This window comes from Rhinolophus ferrumequinum, chromosome 14 (assembly GCF_004115265.2).
Source record: "Rhinolophus ferrumequinum isolate MPI-CBG mRhiFer1 chromosome 14, mRhiFer1_v1.p, whole genome shotgun sequence".
Classification (NCBI taxonomy): Eukaryota; Metazoa; Chordata; class Mammalia; order Chiroptera; family Rhinolophidae; genus Rhinolophus; species Rhinolophus ferrumequinum.
In genome coordinates, this window is record NC_046297.1 from 21,901,680 (window position 1) to 21,928,001 (window position 26,322).

General features: G+C 37.9%; 1 protein-coding gene across 6 annotated transcripts in view; it reads left to right on the forward strand.

The window, feature by feature from the left end:
• Positions 1–26,322, forward strand: part of PLAG1 (PLAG1 zinc finger) — a 44,494-nt gene that overhangs the window by 11,456 nt on the left and 6,716 nt on the right. Inside the window, exons 2-4 of one of the 6 annotated variants that reach the window (XM_033126800.1) lie at positions 15,183–15,287; positions 22,747–22,845; positions 25,577–25,935. In XM_033126800.1, the coding sequence (XP_032982691.1) occupies positions 25,694–25,935 (242 nt within the window). In that variant the 5' untranslated portion in view covers positions 15,183–15,287; positions 22,747–22,845; positions 25,577–25,693. Of the gene's footprint in view, positions 1–15,182; positions 15,288–22,721; positions 22,846–25,576; positions 25,936–26,322 lie in introns of all 6 variants that reach the window. The other 5 variants (XM_033126803.1, XM_033126801.1, XM_033126804.1 and 2 more) reach the window with 5 other exon arrangements.

The window sequence follows — 26,322 nt, forward strand, 5'->3', positions numbered from 1 at the left end:
CCCCGAAAATAAGACCTCGCCGGACAATCAGCTCTAATGCGTCTTTTGGAGCAAAAATTAATATAACACCCAGTCTTATTTTACTATAGTATAAGACCAGGTGTAATATAATATAATACTGGATCTTATATTAATTTTTGCTCCAAAAGACGCATTAGAGCTGATGGTCTGGCTAAGTCTTATTTTCAGGGAAACATGGTATTATAGAGACCTAAGGGAACTGGACACAGAAGAAAGAGCAGTTTATATCAGTAGGTGACTGATTCACAGAGGAAGGTGGTCCTAGAGCAGGGAATGGGAGGGGAAAGCTAAGAGCAAGGAAAGGATAACCAGCCTTGTCCTGTGGCACATGCTGGGTCCTCTTCTGTAGCTGGAGCATAAGGTGTCAGTCAGGAGTGAGCAGAATGATAGTAGATGAGGCTAGAAAGGGAGACTGGGGCCAGGATGTTTTGGATCTTGATTACCACACTGAAGGGTTTTCATGCTGTTGCGAGAGGGACCCACTGAAAGTCAAAATTGGGTCTTCAGTGATGTAAAGCCATTTTTTTAACTGTGTCTCTATTCTCAGTCCCTTTATCTCAGTCCTCTGATCACTGATGCTCAGCACTTGGTTGAGTCTCAGGGAGAGTTGGTCTGGTTGGGGAGACTGGGCCCCATGGCCTCAAGAGGCATTCATCATCAGGGCTGCTGGAGCCGACCCAGTTACTCTGGCCCACTCACCCCTCCCATCCGGGTACCGCCCATCTCTTCCTCTCTACTGCAAAGTATGCTTCAATCTTCTTCCTCTATGAAAGAAAAACAATATAATAGAAGACCTTTGCCATCATCCCACCTCCTCCTCAAGTATCTTACTTCCCATCAGTGCCAACTTCCGTAAAAGAGTGGTCTTTGTCAGTCTCTGTTGCTTTCGTCTCCTTTTCCTCTTTAACCCATCTTAACCACCATTTTGTTTGAAGAAAATACCCATCAGTAGGCCGTTTCCCCGCTCCCCCTGCCTCCCCAACCCATACCAAACCTAGTGGCATCTTTTCCGTTTTATCCCCAGTTATCTTTACTGCAATACTTGACACATTTCTGGAAACGCCCTCCTCTCCTGTCTTCTGGCCTTGCTATTCCTTCCAGCACCTCCTTTGATGGCACCTGTTTGTCCACATGTCTCAAAGACCAGCAGTTTAGCCTTTTCCAGAGCACTACTACTTCTCCTCTCCAGTGTACGCTTTCCGTGAACACTTCTCTCTCCTGCGGTCTCTCTGCTTTGCAGCTTTGTGCTCAGAAAACCTCCGGCCTCACCCCTCTCCTGGGCCTCCAGGCCTGTTTATGTACACAAACATCTCCACATCTGTATACAGGACTCCTTTCCTTACATCTCTTATTCAGAACGCCTGTCAGGGGTCAGATACTGTGCCAGACACTAAGCCAGATGCCACCCTCATTGAGCAAAGGAGACATACTGCTGTTGCTCCATCTCTGGGGACCTAAGGAGGCTGGTTAGCTTCTGCTGAGCACTGTTCCCCACTTCTCTGGAACAGCAGTATCACCTGCCGTGATAAAGGCTCACTCTGCTTTCTGTCCACACACTTCCATATATTGACTCCTAATCCTCCTGGCGTATGGTGCTTACCTCCCATTCGCAGAGGTAGAAGGCGAGGCTCAGAGAAGATCGGTGATTAGGTATTAAATGAGGTGTGATGCATGAAAAAAATTTCAGTATAGAACCTGGTTCATGTAAGAACCTACATAGTTTTTGTTTTCTAAACAACCCCATCCACTCTATGAAATTCTAGCTAATAATGATGATAATAGTTATCTCATAGAACTAAAATTTAAGAGTCTAATATTCTATTAATAGACTAATACCGTGTTTCCCGGAAAATAAGACCTAGCTGGACAATCAGCTCTAATGTGTCTTTTGGAGCAAAAGTTAATATAAGACTTTATAGTAAAATAAGGTCTTATAGTAAAATAAGACCGAGTCTTATAGTAATTTTTGCTCCAAAAGACACATTAGAGCTGATTGTCCAGCTAGGTCTTATTTTCGGGGAAACACGGTATTAACCTATTATTATTTCCTTTTATTAATATTTACTCTAATATTTAATAGAATAGAAGTATGTAATATTTATGTTGTAATAACACTAATCTATTAATAGTTAATCTAATAAGGATTTTACTTAGAATCTGTAATAGACATTAGGTATCTTTGCCCTAAGTTCACTGAGAAAACGGAGTATCAGATTCAACTGTCTGTTTCCCACTGACCACCAATCTTATTTGTCCCCAACCTCTTCTTTTCTTAGCTGCTAAGAAGCTTTGTGCTCCTGCCCCAGGCGCACCATCTCTTTTCCTGTCCCATTCAATATGGAAACTGTGGCTCCTTTTATTCAGCCAGTGGAGATGTGCACGATTCTCCAGGCCAAATGGTTTGAAGCCTTCTCTTGACTCTGCCACCTCTATCCAGCCATCCTCTTTCTCCTACAGACTTTTGTGTCCTCACCTCTTTTCCTAAACCTCGCCAGTTTGGGCAATCTCTCTCTCTCTCTCTGTCTCTCTCTCTCTGTCTCTCTCTGTCCCTCTCTCTCCCTCTCTCTCCCCCCACCCCCCAATCCATGCCCATATCTTCTGCAGACTATTTTCATGCAGAATTGTTTCATATCATTTGTATATTTTTGGTGTAGACTCTTTAAAAGTATAATCACAATTATCACACCCCAAATGAACAATAATTTCTTAATATCAAATATTTAGTGTTCAAATCTCCATAATTGTTTCTTAATTGTAACAATTTGCATGATCCAAATCCAGTAAGGCGTGTAACTACAGTTCGTTGATATGTCTCTTAAGTTCTTTTTCACCTACAAATTGCCCCCTCCCTTTTTGTCTTCTTAAAATTTGATTGTTGAAGAAATGTGTTTTTTTAGTTTGGTTTGGTCCAGTGGAGTTTTTCACGAGTCTGTATTTTGCAGTTGCATCCCTGTAACATTGTTTGACATGCTCCTGTGGCCCCTCATTTTATGTAAGATTCAGGTTCTGCTTTTTGCCTCCAAACATGTTATAATGGCCTAGAAAGAAAAGTTGGAAAGATTGAATATGAAAGAAGTAAATACTCAGTTAAATGGTATAAGCAATAAAAATATCATCAATATAAATATAATAAATATATAATCTTGTTTCTGATGTAATATTAATGTTCGCATTATTAAAAATATGTTGAATACTAACAGGTATTTTCCTTCTAGTATTTTTTTTTAAACCTGTGTAATACTTTTGTAAACTGAATTGAGATCTTCTTCGTTGTTTTTTTTAAAGATTTTATTGGGGAAGGAGAACAGGACTTTATTGGGGAACACTGTGTACTTCCAGGACTTTTTTTTTTTCCAAGTCAAGTTGTTGTCCTTTCAATCTTAGTTGTAGAGGGCGCAGCTCAGCTCCAGGTCCAGTTGCCGTTGCTAGTTGCAGGGGGCGCAGCCCACCATCCCTTGTGGGAGTTGAACCGGCAACCTTGTGGTTGAGAGCCCACTGGCCCATGTGGGAATAGAACCGGCAGCCTTCGGAGTTAGGAGCACGGAGCTCAACCACCTGAGCCACCGGGCTGGCACGAGATCTTCGTTTCGTAGCCTCCTTTTGGAAAAGCTAACACTGTATAAAGGTTATTTCTTGTGTATGTTGCTTCTATTATACATCTTCCTCAAAGCCAGAATACTTGGGGATGAGCACCACAGTTTATTTAGCATTCCCCCAGTTGTTGCTGTGTAGCTTGTTTCCAGTTTTTAAATAATAACTAAGGCAGTGTTGAATGTCCTTGAACATAAATCTTTATGTGCATCTCAGGTTATTTTCTACAGATAATTTGTTAGGTGTGAAATTAGTGGATGAAAGAATAAATGCCTTCTTTTGTGTGGCAATTACATGGCCAATTGTCCACCAATAGTCACCAGTAGTCCATGGGAGTGCCCATTTCCTGAACCCTCCGCAGTGTGGGCCATGGCCCCTTACACCTGGCTACTGTCTTTGCTTTTTCACTTCTCCTGTATGTATTTAGCTTTCTATACTTTCCCTTCCTAGCAATCACCTCTTGCTGCCATTATTACATTTGCTGTTGACACCTGGGTTGCTAATCTTTCCTGTAACCAAAATCTCCGTAAATCGACTTGTTATAATTTTGCCTGAAGGATTGGCACAGGGAGGGAGAACGTGTGGATTTGTAACATCTGCTTTGGCTTTTCAGAACCTGTGCTCCTCCTTTCTGTTCTTCCCCTATGTTTTATTTTATTTATTGATTTTTTTTAAGGCGCGGCTCACAGTGGCCCATGCAGGGATCAAACCCAGCAACCTTGGTGGTACCAGCGCCACGCTCTAACCAACTGAGCAAACCAGCCACCCCATGTTCTTCCCCTGTGTTTCAGATCACTGACATTGCAAGATAAGTGAAAGATCACATTCTATTACCGTGTTTCCCCCAAAATAAGACCGAGTCTTATGTTTATTTTTGCTCCAAAAGACACATTAGGGCTTATGTTCAGAGGATGTCATCCTGAAAAATCATGCTGGGGCTTTTTTTCTGGTTAGGTCTTATTTTCGGGGAAACATGGTAATGCTACAAGTTCATGATAAGGTGAGAGGAAAAACCCAAATTCTGAATTAATTGGATTTTACAAAGCAAGTAAATTAAGGGAATAATAGTTTATATTACCCAATAATTCATTTTTTAAAAAATAAGGATTTGAATTAGCACCTCTTTTGGTACCTTTAAGTATTAATTATCTGGGGAATGTCAGTTGAGAAATCTGAAATATTAGGAATATTCAGAAGTCATAATCAAGTTTTTCATAAATTATAATACACAATAAAAATGCCTCATATTTGCATAATGTTTTGCAGCGTGTTATTGAGGCTTGGAACTGCTCACCTCTGTGAATTTGAACCCTAATATGAGCCTTGCTGACCACAGTTTCGTGTCCTTTAACCACACTTACTCCCTTGCCGTACTGAATCTATTCTTTCATGGTTGACGTTTCCAGCCGCTCCTTCTCTCTTGGTCTTTTCATTCCCTTCTGGTTTCAGTTGCTCCCTGCCACCAGGCTGGCTCTTGCTAAGGCTCTAAAACGTTCCACTCCATCAGTTACCCCCTGTACCACCTTCCTACTCCCAACCCTGGAAGAATTATCTCTCCTTGCTTTTTCTTTCTTGGGCTTCCAGGTCACTGGGGATAGGCACGTTACAGGGTGGTTTAGAAGTAACATGTGTAAAGTAGGCCTGAAGGAATAGCTTGAGTCCAAGGCCTGTTGTGATTTGGTCCCCAGTTATTCTTCAGCTCTGCCTTGGGAATATTCCCTCTTTTCCCCTCCACACCCGATAGCACCAAACTACTAAGTCCCTCAGGCGTGTCAGTCTGGGATTCATATGCCTGCCCTAGCTCATGCCATTTCCTCTGCTAGAATGTTCTTAAACCGCCTTTTGGCCAGTTGGCCGAAGCCTGTTCATCCTTGAAAACTGCTCAGGTGTCTCCTGCTCTGTGCAGCCGCATTAATTACTGTCTCCTCTGTTCTCCACCTGTGCCTTGCAGTCTGGTTCAGCCTTGGCACACCTTGTCCTCCTGTATCTCTGTGTGCTCTGAGTCTCATCCCTGCTAATCCATTATCCTTTTTCTCTCAGCCTCTCCTTCCCTACCTTGTCCATTCTGTCAGCATGTAAACACTCAAACCTCTGCCATCTTAAAAACAAACAACAAACAATAACAAAGCTCCCCCTTTTCTGTACCTTCCCCTCCAGCTAGTACCATTTCTCCAAAGAGTGATGTGTACTTAGAGCTCAGATTTCTCACACGGCACTCTTCCTCACCTTCAGCCTTGCATTCTGGTTTTCCAACCCCTAAAATACTTCTTCCAAGATTACTAAAATCCTACATGCTGCTAAATCAAAAGGGAATAGGATTTAGTGTTATCTTGACCACTGTCCCCATGAAACATTCTCTTCCTTTTGTTTCTATGACAGTACAGCTTCCTGGTTTTCCTCCTAGTCAGTGATGTTCCTTCTACCCTTCTGGCCATCCTCTTCTGTCCAGTTTATAAGTGGTATAGTTCCTCCTTTTGCCCCCTCTCCACGCTCCTTCTCCCAAATGCCTGTGTGTTGTAAGGTGGCCCCCATGTCTCTGCCACAGGCCATCTTCCCCTCTGGTCCTTACCCTGCTTTTCCAAACCTTTGCCTGTTCTTCCTCGTCTGTTAAATAGGCTGCCATTCAAGGTCTTCATATTACTGGCTGTTCCTTAACATTAATGCTGATCACAGTGGTATGTGCTTTACATACAATATCACTTATTCCTCACAACAACCCTGTAGGGTTCAATTGTCTCACTTTTAAACTGTGGAAACCCAAGCTGCAAAAAGGTAAGGCCACACAGCTCGTCCACATGACCCCCGTAATCACCAGACAGGATCACTTCTACAAACAGAACTACCTTTTTATCCCTCTACTGTTCTACGTCCTGAAGCAGAGCCCCTTTCGCAGCTTCCTAGGCTGCTCCCAGCCCTGCCTTTCTACAGCCTCTTTTCCTTAAGGCACAGCAGGCTCCAGTCAAGGAAATAACCGCTCCTGCTGTAGCCCACACACGCTCAGGCCCTGCTCTTGTCTGGGTGGCTCCTACCCCCGGGGCTGTACTCCCCACCTCCCAGCCCCACGGACAGGGCCACAGCTTACCTCTCTCTCTCCACTCAGTTCAGCTGGCTTTTCTTTCCCAAATTCTCATCTCCAGAGGTTGAAAAAAATCTTTTCTTTCTGTGAATCCCCCTTGTTCCTAAACTATACTTATTTTATAGCATCTTCTACCTTCTATTTTATGTTATGAGTAATTTTAAGTATCCTTTTGGGATACCTCCTGTACTAGATAACACACTCTGATGGGAGCACTGATAAATCTTGGTGTTTTCCATGGTACCTTGATAGTTAAATAATAGAGATTGATTTATCAGCCCATTCTAAGAGCCTCTGTGCAGGAAGGAGGACTCTACTGGTGTATTGAAGAAGAGGAACTTTCTAGGTATGACCACAAGATGGCACAGTGACTGCAGCGTCCTGGGATCTGTGAGGGTGGGCCAAGTTAAGAAAGAGAACAAGGTGTTCTTAGTTGCCTAATTACTCAAGGGAAATCCAAGAGAATTTTCAAATTTAAAGTGTTCAGTCAATTTTTAATCATTCACAAAAGTAATCAAGTAGGTTGGACAACTATTTTCTTCTACAAATCCATTTGACCAACAGAATAGATAGCTTCCCTCCTTCCCTCTTTTTCCTTTCATTCAACAAATATTTGAGTACCTCCTTTGTATGTCCACTCTTCTAGGTATTAGGGATACAGAAATAGACCATAAAAGGCAAGATCTCTGCCCTGATGGAGCTTATTTATGGCCTTCAGTGGGACGGACCCAACTGAGGATATTGGAGACAGACCCAAGAGTTTCTTTGCTGTTTTTGTTACTCTTGCAGTCACTTTTTCCCCTCTCCCCCAGCATGGATTGACCCATAGTTTTATATTATCCAAACGAGTTTCAGTTTAAAAAGCAAAAGGACCACCAGTCAGTGTACTGTTGTGACTAATTTTTGTTTCAGCCATGATTTTCTGTGGCCTTCTACTTTACTTTCCAGTTATCCTACTTAATTAAGAATCAACTGTGTTCTTTTCACAATTAAAGATACTTAGGTTCAGAAAGGCCAAAAAGCACGTCCAATATTGTATAGGTAAACACGTGGAAAAATACATACTCAAGTCTGTATCATTTCTTATAATCAAGAATATATGCAATAAAAAAAATTATAATCAAGATAAATGCAATAAAAAAAATTAAAAGTAAACAAGCAAGTCCAGTGTTGTGGCAGGTACCTATAGATAAATTTGACATACACTGTGTTGTTGCTAAAGGTAACTGTTTGACAAGGTGAATCTAATGTAAATTTACTTAGTTAAAATTATATCTAGTGTTTAGAAACATTTCTTCTGCAAAGGGTAAGCAAGGATGTAAAAATGATAGAAGTGTAATCATTTAGAAACCTCAAAAATCACACATTGCCTGTTTAAAAACTATGAAAAATTACTGTCTTTTAGAGCAGCCCTGGTGTGGTGTGAGTCTTAGTTGAGTACTCATGTTTTTCCAGTATTGGCTCCCTGTCTCCTCCCTGTGCCTTCCCTCTGTACCTCATCCCTCCCCAGCCTGGTTCTGCAAGACAGGATTCAGTTCCACACCCCTTCTGCCAACCCTTGCTTCAGTGTAAGGAGGATAAGTGTGGGGATTAAGAGGCTACGTGAAAGAGACATTCCCATGTTGTGGAATTCACAGTGTGGAATTTTAGTGTACTGTGTACTTCAATAGAGTACATTCCCCCCGCTAATATGTAGCTGTTTCCTCTGATTTTTTAGTAATCTTGATATTTTCACAGGTACGTTACAATCTTTTACCATAGTTAAGCTACAGGCAGAGGCTCAGTCCATGCCTGGGTGGTCAGTAATTACATAATACCCAAATTACCATTCAGTTCAACATGCAAAATTACTGCTGCCTCCACATGGATCAGCTGTTGTTTTTTTTGTTTGTTTGTTTTCTCTTCTTCTACCTCCCCCCCAGACTCCAGTTCAAGCCGTCGTTTCTCAGTCTACTTGTGTAGGACCAGCTTGCTGGCCCATGCTGGTATTACGAGACTTGCGCTCACCCTGGCTGAGGCAGTCGGTCGCCGGTCGTCAGTTGGCTGCACACAGCAGCTCTCGCTGGCTGCCGGCCACTCACGCTGGCTGCCGGCCACTCATGGCAGCACATGGTAGCCCACAGCAGCACACAGCAGCCCACGGCTGCTCACGCTGGCTGCCAGCCACTCACGCTGGCCACCGGCCACTCCTGGCAGCACTCAGCAGCCGGTGGCAGCCCATGTCAACCTCTAGCTGTTCACGGCAGCCCAGCTCCAGGGAAAGCCGTTGTTCACAATCTTAGCTGTAGAGGGCGCAGCTCACTGGCCCATGTGGGAATCGAACCAGTGACCACAGCATTAGGAGCACTGCACTCCAACCACCTGAGCCACCGGGCCTACCCGGATCGGCTTTATTTTAGCTGTGATTTAGGATTATCTGTGACCATGACCACCATAAAATGTCGGGTATACCCCATCTATGTCACAGAGACAAGAGATCAGAAGTATACTACTTCACCACTTTTCATATAAATCTCACATTACATATGACTGCATAGTCTTCACATGGTGTAGTCCCAGTGTTTGTCCTTCAAGGATTCTGTTGGTTATGATTCTTAAAATAGCCTGTGCCAGGAAAAAAAAAAAACAGCAAACCTTATTTATAAGTGCACATCAGACCATTTTGGAACTGCACTTATTTCTGAGTGACACACAGAATGTAATAGCTTTGCATTTTGAGCCCTCAGAACTATGCTAGAGATTTTACATACATCACCTTGTTTATTCTAGCAGTAATGCAGGGTAAGTATTTATTCCCATCCTGCAGAGGCAAACTCGGAAGAGAAATTAAATTGTCCAAAGCTACGCTGATGGTAAGAGTCAGGCAGGATTCAAAACTCAGTTCTGATTCCCAAAAGACAGTCCCTTGCCTCTGTATCACTGTTCCCCTATACTGCTTGACTCGGAATCCTTGTAAGAATTTGTGTTTTGAGGTGCTCTCCTAGGCAGGGTTTTAAAGGAGCAGTTTAAAGACGATTGCCAGAACTGTACTGGTTAAGATTATGGAAAGACCTTTCTGTAACACATCTCCTTACCAAAGTTGGGGTGGAGAGCGCAAACCAGGAATGTGTCCTGCAGTGGAGAAGGGGCCACCCCAGGTCCTGGCTGAGGCTTCAAGAAAGAGGACCCTGAACCTCACATCGACAGATTTAAACCCCTTTTTGTTAATTATCTGTCAGCGAACACTTCAAAGGCCTGAGTTTATGATGAGGAAGGTCAAATTTCTTTTTAAAAATGCAAAGCTAGATAAAAATTGAAAAGAGAATGACCACTTAATTCTGCTTCAGAAATCAACAAAGGCACACAAAGATTGGTTGTTTCCTGAATAATCTAAACACATCGCTGGGGACGGGAGTGAGGGGAGTCAGTTATACAGGCACCTGCAGGTGGGATAATTTGTAAATTATCAGAATTGTTTTAAATTTGTCAGCCCTCGGTAACATGACTCATACAAATTTCCTGCACCCATCTCCAGTCTCATAGATTCATTCTTTCTCTCCCTCTTGACTCCCAAAATAACATTACCTGAAGTTACCCAGACCCACCGTACAGCTTCTGACTCCCTTACCTGGAATTCCTGCACATGCTTGGCTAACACTTACTCATTCTTTTATCTTGGCTGGAGGGTTACTTTGTGTATTTTTAAAAATTAATCCAAGGCAGGTCTATCAATTAGCATGACACTATTTCTTTTTAAGGCTGCCACTAATTAACATACTTGAAAGTACTATACACAGCCTGAACTGAAACACTTCAGTGGGTATTTCCTTTGGTATTTGATAAATGGGTCTTATCCCCGAACTATTTATTATTTGTAGCTCTCAGTTCCAGTTAGAGGGTATTCCTGGAGCCTTTAAATCATGTAGTATGATGTGCTAGTCTCTAACGCAACAGGTGAACTGCACTGACTTCCTCCAAGGGCGACAGCTGAGAATGTGGCTCTAAAAACTGCCTGAACATGTATCCTTTCTAGTGAGAGTTGAATGTGACTCTTACATTTAAACCAATATTCCTCATCTTTTTCCCCCCGTCTGAATGGGAAGGAAGGATTTGTCATTTTGAGTCATTGCCCTTATAAAGGATTTTAGTTTATCAATTCGCAGAAAGTGGTTTTGGGTTTTGTTTTGTTTTTTTTTCCATGCAAACTTCAGTAAATTCATATGAAGATTTCTCATCCTTATTAATTTTGTTTTTCTCAATATGAACTTTGCCTTTTTATAGCTTTGAGTTATAATTGATATTTAGTAAACCACACACATTTAAAGTGTACAATTTACCAAGTTGTGACATGTCTACATTCCTGAAACCATCACCACAGTCAACATAGTAAATATGTTCACCATTCCCAGAAGTCTGTTCATGTCCTTTTGTGAGTGTCCCTTCCCCTTCCCCCAGATAACCACTGAGCTGCTTTCTGTCACTGCAGATTAGTTTGCATTTCCTAGAATTTTATATAAGTGAAATATGTACTTTTTTGTTCGACGTCTTTCATTCAGGATAATTATTTTGAGATTCATCCGTGTATCAGAAGTTCATACCTGAATCTGAATGGACATTTAGGTTGTATCTAGTTTTTGATTATTACAAATAAAGCTGCTATGAATACAAGATGTACGAGACTTTGTATATAAGTTTTCATATCTCTTGGGTATATACATAGGTGTGAAATGACTCTGTCATGTGGTAGGCACATGCTTAACTTTTTAAGAAACTTTTCTAAAATGACTGTACCATTTTTACTTTCTTGCAGTGATACATGGTTCCATTTGCTTCACATCTCCACCAGCTGGTGCATAGTCAGGTGGTCAGTCTTTTTAATTTTAAGTCATTCTAATGGGTTCATTGTGGTATTAATTTCTATTTCCCTAAGGACCAATGATGTTGAGCATCTTTTCATGTGCTTATTTGCCATTTGTATATCTTGAGATTTTCATTTAAATATTTTGCCTATTTTTTAATTGGGTTTTCTTATTGTTGATTTTTGGAAGTTCTTTATATATATTCTGGCTACAAGTCCTGTATCAGATGCATGCTCTGCAAAGATTTTCTTCTAGTCTTCTAGAGACTTGTTTTTTCATTCTCTTAACATTGTCTTTTGAAGAGCAGTTTTAAACTTTGATAAAATTCAATTTATCAGTCTGTTGTTTTATGGGCTGTACTTTCAGTGTTGTAGCCAAGGAATTTTTGACTAAATGTCACAAGGTTTTTTTCTGTTTTCTTCTAGTATTTTTACAGTTTCAGGGTTTACATTTGTATCTATGAATCCACTTAGAGTTAAGTTTGTATATGGTGTAAAGTATGGATCCAGGTTCTTTTTCTTTGTATATAGACAAACTTTTCCAGCACTGTTTATTTAAAAAAAACACACTTTTTGGTGAAATGATATCTTTCTAATTATAAAAATAAAACACTTGTAAAATACAGAAGAGTATAAAGCCTGTATCTTGCTATTTTTTTAAATTTATAACTTACCTAGATACATTTAAGGGTACTGGGGGTAGGGGGGAGTGGAAGGTGAGTAGTTCTAAGTATGTACTTTACAAAATTAGAATCATAGTGTATTCTATGTCCTACTTTTTAAAAATTTAGCATTTTATCAGTGGTTTCCATGTGATTTAATTCATATTTGTTAAGCGCATTATTTTTAATGGCTGCATAGTTATGCTATCATATAGACATATCATACTTCTTTTATTAGACATTATCAACTTTTAGTATTTTAAATTTTTTTTAGTAATTTTCAATTACATATGACACATAATATTTGTTTCAGGTATACAACATAGTGATTAGACATTTATATAACTTACACAGTGATCACCCCGGTAAGTCTAGTACCCATCTGACACCATGCAGAATTATTACAATATTATTGACTATATTCCCTATGAGTACTTTACATTCCTGTGACTATTTTTGTAAGTGGCAATTTGTACTTCTTAATACCTTTAAACACACTTAAATCTTTGTTTCTCCTTTCTTTTGGGGACGGGGGCTTAAATTTTTAGAAATGAAACGAATTATCAGGTCAACATATACAAACATTTAAAAGGCTTTGATTACATATTTCCACACTGTGTTCCAGAAAAGTTTTAACAATTTATACCCCCACCAACAATAACTAAAAAAGTTAATTCTTTATGGCAAGTTTTGTTTTTTGTGAAGCTTTCAAGGATGACCCTGAACACCCCTCTCCTTGTTCTCCATGTGGCCTTCTAATCTTCCCTCCTGTCCCCAGGGCAAGTACCTTTTGCTCCTCCCTCATTCTTAACAGATACATGACCCTCCTATTTGGCACTGACAAAGTTAAGCACACTCCTTGCCTCTTGGCCAAAAAACTTAACTAGGATGAATATATATCCCTCTTAGGTCAGTAAAGAAACCCCTCTTCTTATCTAAGACGAAAACCTCTCCCTTTTCTCTGGCTCCCATTTTGCTTTGCCTCCCAGAATGTTCCATTTCTTCCCTGCCTCTTTATCCTTAGCACATAAGGGTTCTCTTGTCTCTCCCACCTGGCATCCTGAGTTCCCCTCTAGCCACCACCCTACCTTTTTTCTCCTCTTTCAGTGCAAAACTCTTTGAAAGAAAGTATCCTCTTTCTGGAAGTCATTACCTTGTCACTCAACTGGCTGTCCTCATTTAGGTTTTTCTCTCTCCTTCCTCCTCCATTCTCACTCCCACCCATCTCACCCCTTGCCCTTTCTTGCTGAAGTTTGGTGTCTTTGTTCCTAAGGGGTGAACTCTATGCAAGAAAGAGCGTGGGGTGGTTTTTGCCACCTTTTCTTTCTCCTTGAAGCTCTGTCTCTGCCCCTCTCCCCTTTTGGGTATCCAGTTCCCTCTTACAGTGGGGTTGTTAGACTCCAACATGAGTGAGCCAGTAAATCGGTTTGAATCTGTCTGTTGAGTAAACTATACAACTATCTTTGTCCACTATGCTATCTTCTTTATTGATATTGTCAGCCATATAAGTGGCCTTTTTTCTAGGAAATGCTTGTGTTTACTGGTTTGCAGCTCTGCTCTGGACTGCTCCAGCACCCACCTCTTGTGTCTCATTTGAACACTTACTTCTCCCCTCCCCTCTTTGCTTCTCTCCCCCACCTCAAGTACTTGTTCTTGGTACTTCTGACCCATTCTGTGTTTTATAGTTGCCCCACTTCTCATTATTAGTACATGAGTGTACAATATTCTGGACACTAGGCTTCAGTGCACTTTTCTCATTTGAATCTTTACAATGTCAATAAATTACACTGTACTCCAGCCAGAGGGTCATCTTAGAATCTATAATAATCCTCACTTCTAACCTATGAATTCTGATGACTAACTGGCATGCCCACACATACCATCTTTTCCCTCCCTTCTTTTATTGTATATTCTTCAAAGCAAAAATCCATAGTAGTATTTTCCTTTTCTGAGCCTCTGTGGTACTTGCTTATACCATATAATACTGTTTTTACTATTGATTTGTCACTCTAATCCTGCTTTATGGCACTTTTATATTATTTAACAGTCATATTGCTTAGCTTGACGTAAGATATCTATCCAGGAGCTGCAACTAGCTTGTATGAGTATGCTCCTAGAGAACGGGCCATGTCTGTTTGCATCCCCAGTAATTCAGATTGAAGCTATATGTAATAGGTGTTAATAATATTTATTACATAATGTCAGCTATCTTAATAGAGTGGTAGCCCTGTATAATTGTGCATTGACTCTCTGGTCTAGGGAAAGGAAGTTGACGATTTCTGCGTAGAACTCCTGGCATTCATTTTCTCTCTTGGTTATTTCCCATAGAGGTAGGTCTTCACTACCTGCCCCAACAGAATGAAGCTGAGGAAAACTCAAAACATTGAGTACTTCAGAATACGTTTTGGTTTTTCTTCGTTGTTGAACATGGACTTGCCACCTGTGAATTCACTTTAAAATGAATAGTAGTCTCATAAAAAAGACTGATTCAGGAGCCGACCACTTGCCCATCTCCTCATTCTGCCTCTACTTCAGGGCACCAGTGGTTTGCACTCTTCCCTCTGAACAGAACAGACAGCCTGAGGTTCAGCTAGTATTCAGAGGAGATCCACACCTCGAAAGGTTTTTCTGAGAACTGTGTTACAGAGGAAATAGTGATGTGTTTAGAATATAAATGAAGAAAATAAGCAGCCATTTTGAGAAATGGCAATAGACTTGGATTAATATTTTACCAAATGAAAATATAAACAATTTAGATAATTGTGATTTGGGGGGAAATATATAAATCTAGGGATATTGATTTGTTTAGTTTTCATTTTTCAATGTAATATAAATTTTTTGTTTCTAACACGATTTGAGATAGATTTTCCAATAAAGAAAAAATATAAAGAATATGAATAAGTGATAATAAATAAAAAACAATTTGGTTCATATGCCATTAACCAGATTGGGTCTGACTTTTGGAATTTCAAACTAACTCTTCTTTTCTTTTTAGGTTGCCTCTTGGTGCTGCATTGGCTGTATTTGGCACCCAGAATGCTTCATTCTATCATGGTCTATTAATAAGGTTACCTTGCTAGAGTTTGGAGCAGGGCCTCAGGTAGGTGGCTTTTATCATTATATGGCATGGCTTTCAAAGTGATCAGTCATTCCATTTCTAAATAATGTAAGATAAAATATTAAAATCTTTGAAAAGCATGCCACATAATAAGCATGCCACTTACTATTTTAAGTCTCTCAGTATGTATTGTATTCAGTGGGATTTCACTAATAGTTATGGTCTAATGGAAGGATTGGAATACTGACAAGGAGCGGTCTTCCTTACTCTGCACAAAATGCATAGCTGCTATAAAAGCTTATTTATTCATGTCCCCAAATAGCCACAGATGAACTCTTAAGCTCTTCTTTCTCGGAAGCCTGCTCAGAGTAATAGACTATCCCATGTTACCACTATATTTCTTTCTGTCTGCTGGGAAGGATCTGATTAACTGTGAGCAGGTGGGGAGGAAGGCTAACTGCTTGCTGGAATGGGGCAGATGCTAGAACAAGGAACTCAGTGGGACAACAGCAGCAGTTTGCTAGCCCTTGTTGGAAAGAGGGCACACACAGGCAACTAGATTTCCTAACCTTGTAGATGCAGCTCAGTGGCACAGAATCAAGGTGTAGTGAGTGATACTTGGGAATCAGGTATACATGGATTTCGCTCCAGGTAAGTGTCAGCAGGACCTCAAACACAGGATTGAGGTTTAGAGGCCAGGACCCTCAGCCCTAGGATGGGAAGGCTGGTAAAAACAAAGATGGCTGTGCCAAGTGCCGGAGGATGGGCTCAAACTCCACTGATGGCAGGCAGGGGCCCCGCCCTGGGGAAAGGAGGATGTAGGCTGAGAGCCAGGCAGGTCCTCACAGTATCCAAGAACAGAGCTCTAATCAAATAAAAGGTACATAAATTAATCTGGCAGAAATTCTCTAATCACAGTTTTCTGTGGAGTTTAAGCATTTTAAGGTTAGCGTAAAACTTTAGTCATTTATATTATAAATAGTTTTTAAATAAATGAAATGTTAATTTTTTCAGTGTTACAGGTTATAGATTTTTTTTCTTTTTCTACTTCATTGTAGTTTTTAAACTTCTTTTTAACAAAGCTGTTTTCTTTGACAGCTAAGAAAAGAAAATTTTTTTTTCATTTTTTACTTAGCCAACTACATTTACACAGATTTTCTCCTTTTGATCTGTCTTGTATCTATAATAAGTAAAAAAATTTTTCTGATATTTTCAACGTCCTCGTCACATTTTAATTCACATGATGAACATCCTCTTTAAAGATTTTGAATTTTACTTTGTTTCTTTTTCCTTCCCATAAAACTTCATTGGCTGTTTCCAAACTGTAAATCATAATCAGTACAGTTGACATGCGCTTAAGGAGCTATGGAATTTAACGTTTGAAAGCAGAAATGTTCTAAAAATCCAGGCCAACTGAGTGCTGCCCAGGTGTGTCTCCCTGCCAGTCAGGCTGCCTGCAGGCCTCTGAGTAGCATGTGCCCAAGTCTCCCTAGCTTTCGACACCTCCTGACAGAAACATGACAGGCTCCCAGGTGGTTGTGATGCTCCCCCAAGTCTCCACCCCTCCATCAAAACAAACTAACAATTTCATTTTATGGGGTTTGTTTTCTGAGCTTTCTTTAAATCAATTTGAGATTCCAGGAACCCGAAAACATGTTTAACTGCTTGTTTTGAGTCCTGAACTTCTTTAAAGGGACTATAGTTATATTTGTCAGATATTTATCAACTGTGTACTGCATGCCAGGGCCCTGACTAGGTGCTGGGGATATAAGGATGAATAATAGTCTCCCCATAGATAAATTTACAGTCCCGGGGGAAAAACGGAATTTCCAGAAGAGCTTTACAGTTCATATTTTAGGAGATAAAGTTCCGAAGTTCATCTCACTCAAGTAAAATCAGTCAAATCTCTTCTGATTGTCACAGCCGGAGAAGTGCATAGATCCTCTTGACAATTTTGCCTAGAACTGGTCCCATTTACCTGTTATGTAGGAATAAATAGAAGTGTAGTTTCCACAAGCGGTTTATCCTGAACAGCGACATGGGCATAGGAAGCAGAGTCATGGCACTTATAGAGCCTTACCTGGATGTGGGTTCTGGTTTCTTTTTTTTGGGGGGGGGTTCTGTTTTCATTAGATTGTTGAGTGCTACTCAAGATTTTGCACACACAGTTAACAACATTGATACCTTGTTTTATACCATAGCACAAGCCTATATTTAAAGTGCAATTTACTTTGAGATTGCTTAAAGCTAATTCTATGCATGAGCTTTTATAATTAAGGAAAACCTTTCCTCATCACTTTTGTCGTAATGTGTATTATTTCTGCCTTTCCATTTGAACTTATAGACAGATTCAGTCTGAGTGCTTGGAGAGTTCAAGCATGAAACCTGGATTATGCTGTATTTGTAATTTTAATAGCAGTAGACAGTTAACCATAAATGAATGGAGGCATGTCCTCCAAATGTTTGGGGTCCTTCAGTGTGAACATGTTTATGGATGGTGTCAAGCATTTTTATTGTAGCCCCAGGAATTTAAGAGTTAGTGGTCATAAAAATAAAAATAACTCATTACAATTTGGGAACTATGCAGTTTTTAGATTGAGTTGACCTGTGAGCTGCCTACTTTATAATCCTACCAAGAGCACTACTATTTTGGAAATACTTTATAGCAAAAAAACGGACAAAACCAGGAAAACCTCTAAAAATGATTAAATTTTTGATTAAGCAATCTTACTTTATATTCAGATATAATTACGATTCTTTTCTCTCTCAGGCATCATTGCTTCCCTTTTGCACAATTCCTCTATTATTTCCTGTTTGCGAATACTTACTAATTGCTGTATGTGAAGAAAATGAAAATATCCCCAGCATACCACTCATCTGTGTTTTTCAGTGTTTTTATTTTGATAAAAATCTACAACCATAGAGGGAAAAGTCCCCCACATAGTAGTTAAAATGAAATGCTAATTTCTAAGCCGTGGATCATTAAAAGAGGGTTTTTCAAGGAGAAAAAAAGCTTTTTAACCGAACACGATGTTATTGCTCCATAAAATAACCAAGGAAAATATTTCTGAATTGGAAGATAAAATTTATTTGAATATTCCATCATCATCAGATTATCTGTTCAGATTGTCTCTGGGTACTCTAGAAAACAAAATAAACAGATGGCCCAAAACAGAGCATTGTAGTTGTACAGACAAGAGAGAATTGACATTGGATTTTGTTGGTTCCACTTTGAAATTTATTGAATCTTTTCTACTGGTTCTTAAAAACAAATAGTTCTGCTATTTCCCTTCACTTCTCTGTTTGCTTTTATGTAAAATATATGGCTATCTAAGGATAGGAAGGCTACATTTTAATGATAAATTTCAAAAGGGTTGTCCTAAAACTGCATTTTAATGAATTGCTCAAAAGTTGTAAATATCCAATACAGTAATTCAAAGAAAGCATCCTTGTTTATGATTAATTTTAGTTAACTATGACATCAACTGTAGGAAAATAAGTACTGTAATTTTTGATATCCTGAGTATAAGATACATTATTTGGGTATCTACTTACAAGTTAGGCAGGTCAGGTGCAGACTCAGCTCTTTGCCATGTCTCCTGCTTTGCAGTGGGCACTTCTGCTCCTATCTCTTCTCTTGATGCATCAGCAGCCCCGTCTAACTATAACCATCTCACCATCCAACCGTCCTTCATGTTTCATGCCAGGCATGGATGCAGGTACCAGGCATGTTTTCACTTTAGAAATTTTTATTAGGAATGGGAACGAATTGATATTATCTCCTTGTATTAATTGAGTCCTTAGCAGTAAGATCAATCAGAGAAGGCTTGTTTTGTGAAACGAAACAAGTATTTTAGACAGCATTCATTACAGTTGCTATTGTTTTAACCAAAGACTTTACAAATAGCTGCTAAGTTTCAAAAATTCCTTTCTAGTGGCTTATTTAGTTTGTTGAACCAAGTTGTATCCATACTGTATTTTTTTTTCACGTGAACATAGAAATGTATGTTCTGTCCTATGTCTACTATGGTAATTGAGCCATTGTATAGTTCATTTTGTTGCTGGAAAGCACTTGCCCCGCTTTAATTATTTACATTCATGCAACAAAAATTTTACCTTTATTGGAAACAGCAGTGAATAAAACTGACACAGCTCCTGCCCCAATGCTGCCTACCGTCTATTTTTGATTCTTAGATTTTATAGTTGCAAGATTTTTTTTTCCTTTCATTATTCTTTAATAAGTGATTTTACAGTTCTACAGAAATTGAATGCTTTAAAAATTTCCGCATTATCATGCAGGATCAAAAAAAGTGTTCCAAGTATGCTGTTGCCCTTACTTCAAAATTGGCTGTCTTCAATTACGTTATCTTGTTAACAATTTCTTTCACATTATTCAAAGCTCTATTGTGTTTTATACACATAAAGTTTTAACTACTGGTAAGTTTCCTTTTGTAGCCTACCTACTTACTCTATATGAAAAACATGTTTCAAGCAAATGTTGACATTTTCTGAATTGTTTGCTAATGATGTTTTATGATTAGCATAAAGGAGAATAAAGCTTTGATTATGTATGACATTTGCCCTTAATTAGCAAAGTATATGTTTGACGTTTAACTTAAATATGAAAGAATTATTGATGCAGGTAAGTGTTGTAAAAATTCACAGCTGTTAGAGAAATGACTATCAGAACTGTAGCATTTTAAGTATAAAAACAGTTTTAATACAGGTCTGTTCCTTAGCCGGCATCCTCATAGGAATTCGTTTTAGTAGACCCTTGATGTCTGATACATTTTTGCTTGTTATTTTTCTGTGTGAGTCACTTTTCAGAATGTAAAACATAGGAAGAAGATAAACCTGTGTGTGTGCACACCCACGCAAAAAATAGCTCCTTCAATTATTATTTTTATGTATGCAAAGTTGCCCTAGGAAAAATGTTGTAGTTCCAGCAAAAACTAGAAGGGTGTTCCAAGTCCTGTTTCATCTTAGGGCGATTTGAAATGGGTATATGTGCATTTTCTATCTTGTTTCACAATTCTTCAAATCAAGGCAAAGAAGAACTTTAATCATTTGAAAACCAATCTTTGATACCTAAAAAAGAAACACAGGAGTACAAATTTTGTTGCAGACTTTTCAGAATAGTAGTCCAATGCCTTTTAAAAGTTTTGTTAATCCTCTAAAAGAGAATACACAAATAATTGTAGTTGACATTTATTTAGGATTATATAAATGCAACCTTTATTTTTTATGTTTATTATATCAAGCCAAATAACTCTAACCAGCTCCTGGTTTCCTTTGTTTTGGGAATTAAGTAGCAGTCCCTTGAAATTATTTGGCCACTCAGAAGAATTCAAAATAGGTCAAATTTAGGAAAATTAACCATGATTTTGGAATTTTGTGATAAAATGAATGAAAATGATGGCTTTATTTATGATTTTATTTCAGACTGTAAAATATATAACGGGTAATTTGTAGACTATTGTAGTATTTTAAATATTACATGATTTTAAATTATATCAAAATAGTTCTCTAAAAGATTTTTATAAATGCCAATAACAGGAAACATAAATAATATTTGTGTGAATGTATTTGAAATGGAATAAAATATATATTGGTCAGAAAAAAGAAAAAAATATAAAAATTTGTTGTTCACTAGTTAGCTTTGGTTTTAAATTTTTTTTCCCTATCCAAATCACTATCCATCAGACAGATATACTAGTTATTATTTTAACTGTTATTTATTTAAAATTTACTTTGTAAACTATATTAAAAGAAGCTTTTTAAATCTTAAATTTGTTTCCTTTGGGTGGTTGTATTGACCGCTCTGATAGAGGAATAGGCACTACCCCCATTCTTGTTTTTTAAGTGTAATGAGAGGATTTATCTGCTTGCAAATTGATTTGCCAACCTGCCCTTCTAGAATGCAGTAGAATAGGAGTGAAATAGGAGTTTTAGGGCATAAGCCCCTTTTTGACCACATATGCTTGACCACATGTATACTATCAAGATGTTCGGCTTCTCTGGGCCTTTCACCTTAAAATGAAAATGATGATAAATGCGTCCGCCTCTCAGGTCTGTTGAATTCCAGGGAGGTAATAGAAATGGAAACACTCTACACTTGTAAGGTATTTATATTATTAAAATAACAGAATACACAAAATAGACTTATATTCTTAACTACCCTACCAAAAACTCAGTATGTGCCCTGGGCAAGTAAGTATTTACAAAGTTAATTTTATTATTTTGCAATTTTGATGTGCAGAATTCAGCTCTCACGTTTATGCATGTCCTGTGCTTTACAAAAGAATGGAGCTTTTGCTTTAACTTTTTAAATATCTTTTATTAGTCTAAATTTTAATTTTTCTTGTCTTTTAAACTATGAGAATAATGCTGCTTTCAAATATACCCTTAGTATTTTTATAATGATGCTTGAATGTCCTCTATTAAATATTTTATTTATCATCAAATTCTTAAAATATATGAAAATTTGATTTCAGGGGAATGTAATTAGAATTGTGTTAAGAACATTCAGTAAAATTATTTTCATTTAATCTGTCATTGGTGAATCCCTTTCTTATTGTATTTTAACTATTTTATTTATATTATCCCTCTCAGGTTCTTATAATCATGATTGTGAATGTTCATCTTTGAAATACTTAGAGTTTACTAAGCTTTCTGTGCCCTGTTCTCTCTGTAATAGATAATTCTACTTTTTTCTGCCTTTTGGCCATTATACTTTTCACATTTACTTATACAATCAAGAATTATTAAATTTTCTGTACATGTTCTTAGTCTACTGAAGATCATGCTACTAATAGGCATTTTTAAGATATTTTAAGATTTTTTTCAACAATTACTTCTTAAAACCAAAAGATGCTTTCTGCTTGACATCCCCGTCTGTAGCAAATCTGTATTTAACTTCCCTCGCATGCTTTTGAGAGCACAGCTTTATTGCTACATTTCAGCAGTCCTTACAGCATTCTGAGAGACAAATTGGCAGGTATTGTAGGTAACAAGCCCAAGTTGCACAAGCGTGTACAGTGTGGGCATGCAAGGTGCTGTCATCAGGAGGCTGCTGTTCTTTGGTGACGTTCCACATGCTCTCTCCAAGAGAACGAGTTTGTCTCTTCCATAATATTATTAAGCTTAATGAAATTTTGATCCATTTGGTTTACAAATAGCAATACTTATATCCATTTCTCTCAGTAGGCAAGTTAGATTTTAAAAGTTAAATTGGGAAAGAAGTGGGGAGCCATTCAGCATCACAAAATGCCGTTTATATAGGTAATACTATTTTACTTTTTTTCCTGCATTTATTTGGTCGTGTAAATGTGCTTAGAACTAATAAAAATTTGCAATTGGTGGAAATTAATGCATGACTCGTCAGCAGAGTATGGAATGTAAGCATGTGCCATGAAATTGCAATTCTTTTATCCTTTATTTTCCATGATTTACGTACTGGTTCCATTTAGAGTGTAGTCCATTCTTATTTTTTGTTTCATAGATTGGCCAAAATGGGAAGGACTGGATTCCGCTCTCTTCCACGAAGAGTCAATGGTACTGGCTAAGATCAAGGTCTGAGGCTTTTTTCATCTGTCGTCAGGTAAGCATTAAACAAAAATCATTACAGTTCTATGCATGTTTCTTTAAAGTATTTGATTGATATGCATATTATGATTGTGGACTTTTATTCAATGTTGAGCTCACAACCTTATATTTATCTTATAGTTTTAAATGCACCTATAACTAATTTGAGTTTTGTAATATGTTGAGATAAAAAGATATTATTAGCCATGAAAAAATTTCAGCTGGTCTTAGAAAAGTGTAATATTTGAAATCTGCAATTTTTCATTGCTCAGTATGTACATCCAAAGATAACAGGGTTCATTTGTTACTTTATATTGAGTATCACCGATTTTTATATAATCAAATGTTAGTATATTGTTTCATGGTGTATTTTTAATAAATTTTTTCAATAATTTAGCAGTTATCTTTTTTCTTAACTGGAATTCTCTGTCCATTATGGTTGGATCTCATAACACAATAATGACAAATATGACCAGTGTTTGAAATATTTTCAGATATTAGTTATATACAGTGATTTAGATTCTTTGAATTCTGTGTTGATTTTACAGTTGAAAAATGTATAAGCTTGTTTCCTACAAGGTGCTAAATAGGTGCATAAAAGCATTGTGTTAGGAAATCAAATAGTCAGAATTGCTCTTTTTCCTACCGTGGCAGAGTGCTTTATACCAGTTTACTGTGTCATTGCTGGTTACAGCGGAATAGCTGTTAATATATTTCGGAGAGAGGCAGAGAAGCTGTCTCTTGAATGAGACCACAACAGGAAAAGAACAAGTTCTTGAGATTCAAAACCCGATCTGGAACCAGAGGGAACATACTGGTTTAGCATTAGTAATGTCAGGTGCATTAATTGTGTTAATGTCACTTTTAAACTGCAGAGGACACTCAGACAATATGAACAGCATGAAGGAAGGCCTTGCCTGTGTCCGCCTACCGATGAAGAAAGAATACCTGAACCAAACACTGATTAACTTACCTATCTGGTTTACATTTTAATCAAATGAGTGGATAATTGCTCTATTTTGCCTTTTTGGTGGCAACCTCTACACTAAAATGCAATAGGATGTATTGTAATATACACTCAATTTTACAAAAATGTAGGCTAACTTTAGAGCCCCTGCAAAAGTATAACTGGAATCTGAGAGAAAGTCAGTATCATACCTCTCGCTGTGAAGGCAAATAAGTGTGTCTCATGTCAAAAGACAAGTAGTGTAAAGAAATTGTTTTTTGTTTTGTTTTTTTATGAATATATAATAGGATGAAAAATTCAACTGATTAGTAGTTAATAACAGTCATTTAGCCATATTCAGTTTTCAGTTTAAAAATCAGATCTTTTTAAAAGAGGTTGTAGGTATTATCATTTCTGTGTCTCTTAAAAGTACATTGCTAGACTAGCTAGCCTTCATGAACCTTGAGGAAAAGTTTAACTCTTATATCAGTTGAATCTTTGGGGGCTTGGTTTCTTACTCTGAGAAATACAATTGATAATAGTATTTACTATCTCTTGTCCACAAATTTTCAAAGGTTTCAATCAGTTTAAAATTTTTTGTTTAAGTAGCCATACTCTTTGCTATACAATGTGTTCATTTCATTCTTTCTCAAAGCACCAATAATGAATTGAAATTCTGACACAGGTTTTTATAACCTGAAACACCTCCGTAAAGATGTATCCTTGCCCAGGTATTGCTCTCTAAGCCAAAAGTCCCACTAATGCTGCACACAGGGTACAGGTGTGTCAAAGACTGACCCCTCCGCTTTTGGGGAGGCCAGATGACTGGCTCGTCCACTAACCTCAATCTGCCCAATGCACAGAATCCTTTTCTATGACGTGAAAAATGGGGAAGAAAATGACTTCAACCAAATCCTTCTTCCCTCCAAATGACAAGAAGCCATGATCCTCACCTAATATAACATCAAAAGGTTTTACCATTTCAAGAATGCATATTTGTTACGAAGATAAGTCATTTATACTCTTGACTCAGAAATTCCTCTGCATGTGATGACACTGGTATAAAGAGTAAATTTTCACTTTGGGCGATGCATTCAACTCTTTCAGGCCTCTGGTGTCTGTGCATTAAGTATGTCTGCCATAGACTAAATGGTTCACAAGGTGCCTAAAAGAGTTTTCAGTTGCTTATTTATGTTTTACTTTCTTATAATACAGAGTGTGACTAGAGCCAACTTGCACAAATTAAAATGATTTTTAGACATTAAAATATTTGCGGAAACATTTTTATGTTCTTAGATTTATGTTCTCTAGTCCCTTGTAAAAATTGAAGCTTAATAATGCCACTTTTAGTGTCATGTTTTTTTTTCTGTTTTTTTCATAGTTCACAGTTCTGTTTATTCTGTGATAGCATTAAAGTCACAAACAAGACACTAAAAACAAAGAAAACTATAAACACCACCAATGAAGGGACCTAATAGAACCATGTCTCATTGGAAAAATATTTACGTGCCTTGTAGATTAGTGTCATGTTTTGGTGCTTCCTGAGAGCTTCTGAAATTGCTACTGCTTTCCCTAAGGACAACATCTGTCAGGTAGAATTTCAAGGGATGTGTGAACTGTTCATTCTGAGCAATGCATTAATGTGTATTTTGACAAATATAAAGAAACCTACAGATATTACATTAGACCAGCTGAATCCGTTTTATGGTTTCTTTTTTAATTCAAAAGCATCACATAGCAAATAAAATTTTTAAAAATTAAATTTAGTTACAAACTAGTTGTTTCTTATTTTTTTTTCCAGTCCCTTTTTGCTTTCTTTTACGACCACATGAAACTTGAGAAGCCACCTAAAGCTAAATCATTTAGTGGAGTTGGGCAGTTCCCAAGTGTCCAACAAGAAGGCCTGATTTAGGCTGCGATGGCCACTGTCATTCCTGGTGATTTGTCAGAAGTAAGAGATACCCAGAAAGTCCCTTCAGGGAAACGTAAGCGTGGTGAAACCAAACCAAGAAAAAACTTTCCTTGCCAACTGTGTGACAAGGCCTTTAACAGTGTTGAGAAATTAAAGGTTCACTCCTACTCTCACACAGGAGAGAGGCCCTACAAGTGCATACAACAAGACTGCACCAAGGCCTTTGTTTCTAAGTACAAATTACAAAGGTATTAAACTCTATTTGTCTTTCAGATTATATTTTCTATAATGTTGGCCATGTGAAGCCATTGTAAACGTATATATTTGTATACACATTTTTTAGCTGATTTGCAGAGAAGAAATGTTAAGTAGATTAGACATTGGCTAGTTTTAGTATACTAAATCACATACTTTTATGTGTTAGTGTCTTTAGATTTTTTAAAATGAAATGCTTAATGAAAGTAGAATTTCCACTTGTACAAAGAAATTACAAGGAAAGGTATGGACGTTTACGTGAGTATATTCAGTCTTGCTCATTTACTTTTGTAATAATAGCTAAAAACCAGACAGTGAAAACTAAAGTGGCAACTTAAATGGCTCAAGTTCTTCAGTATTTAGGTATATTAACTATCCTT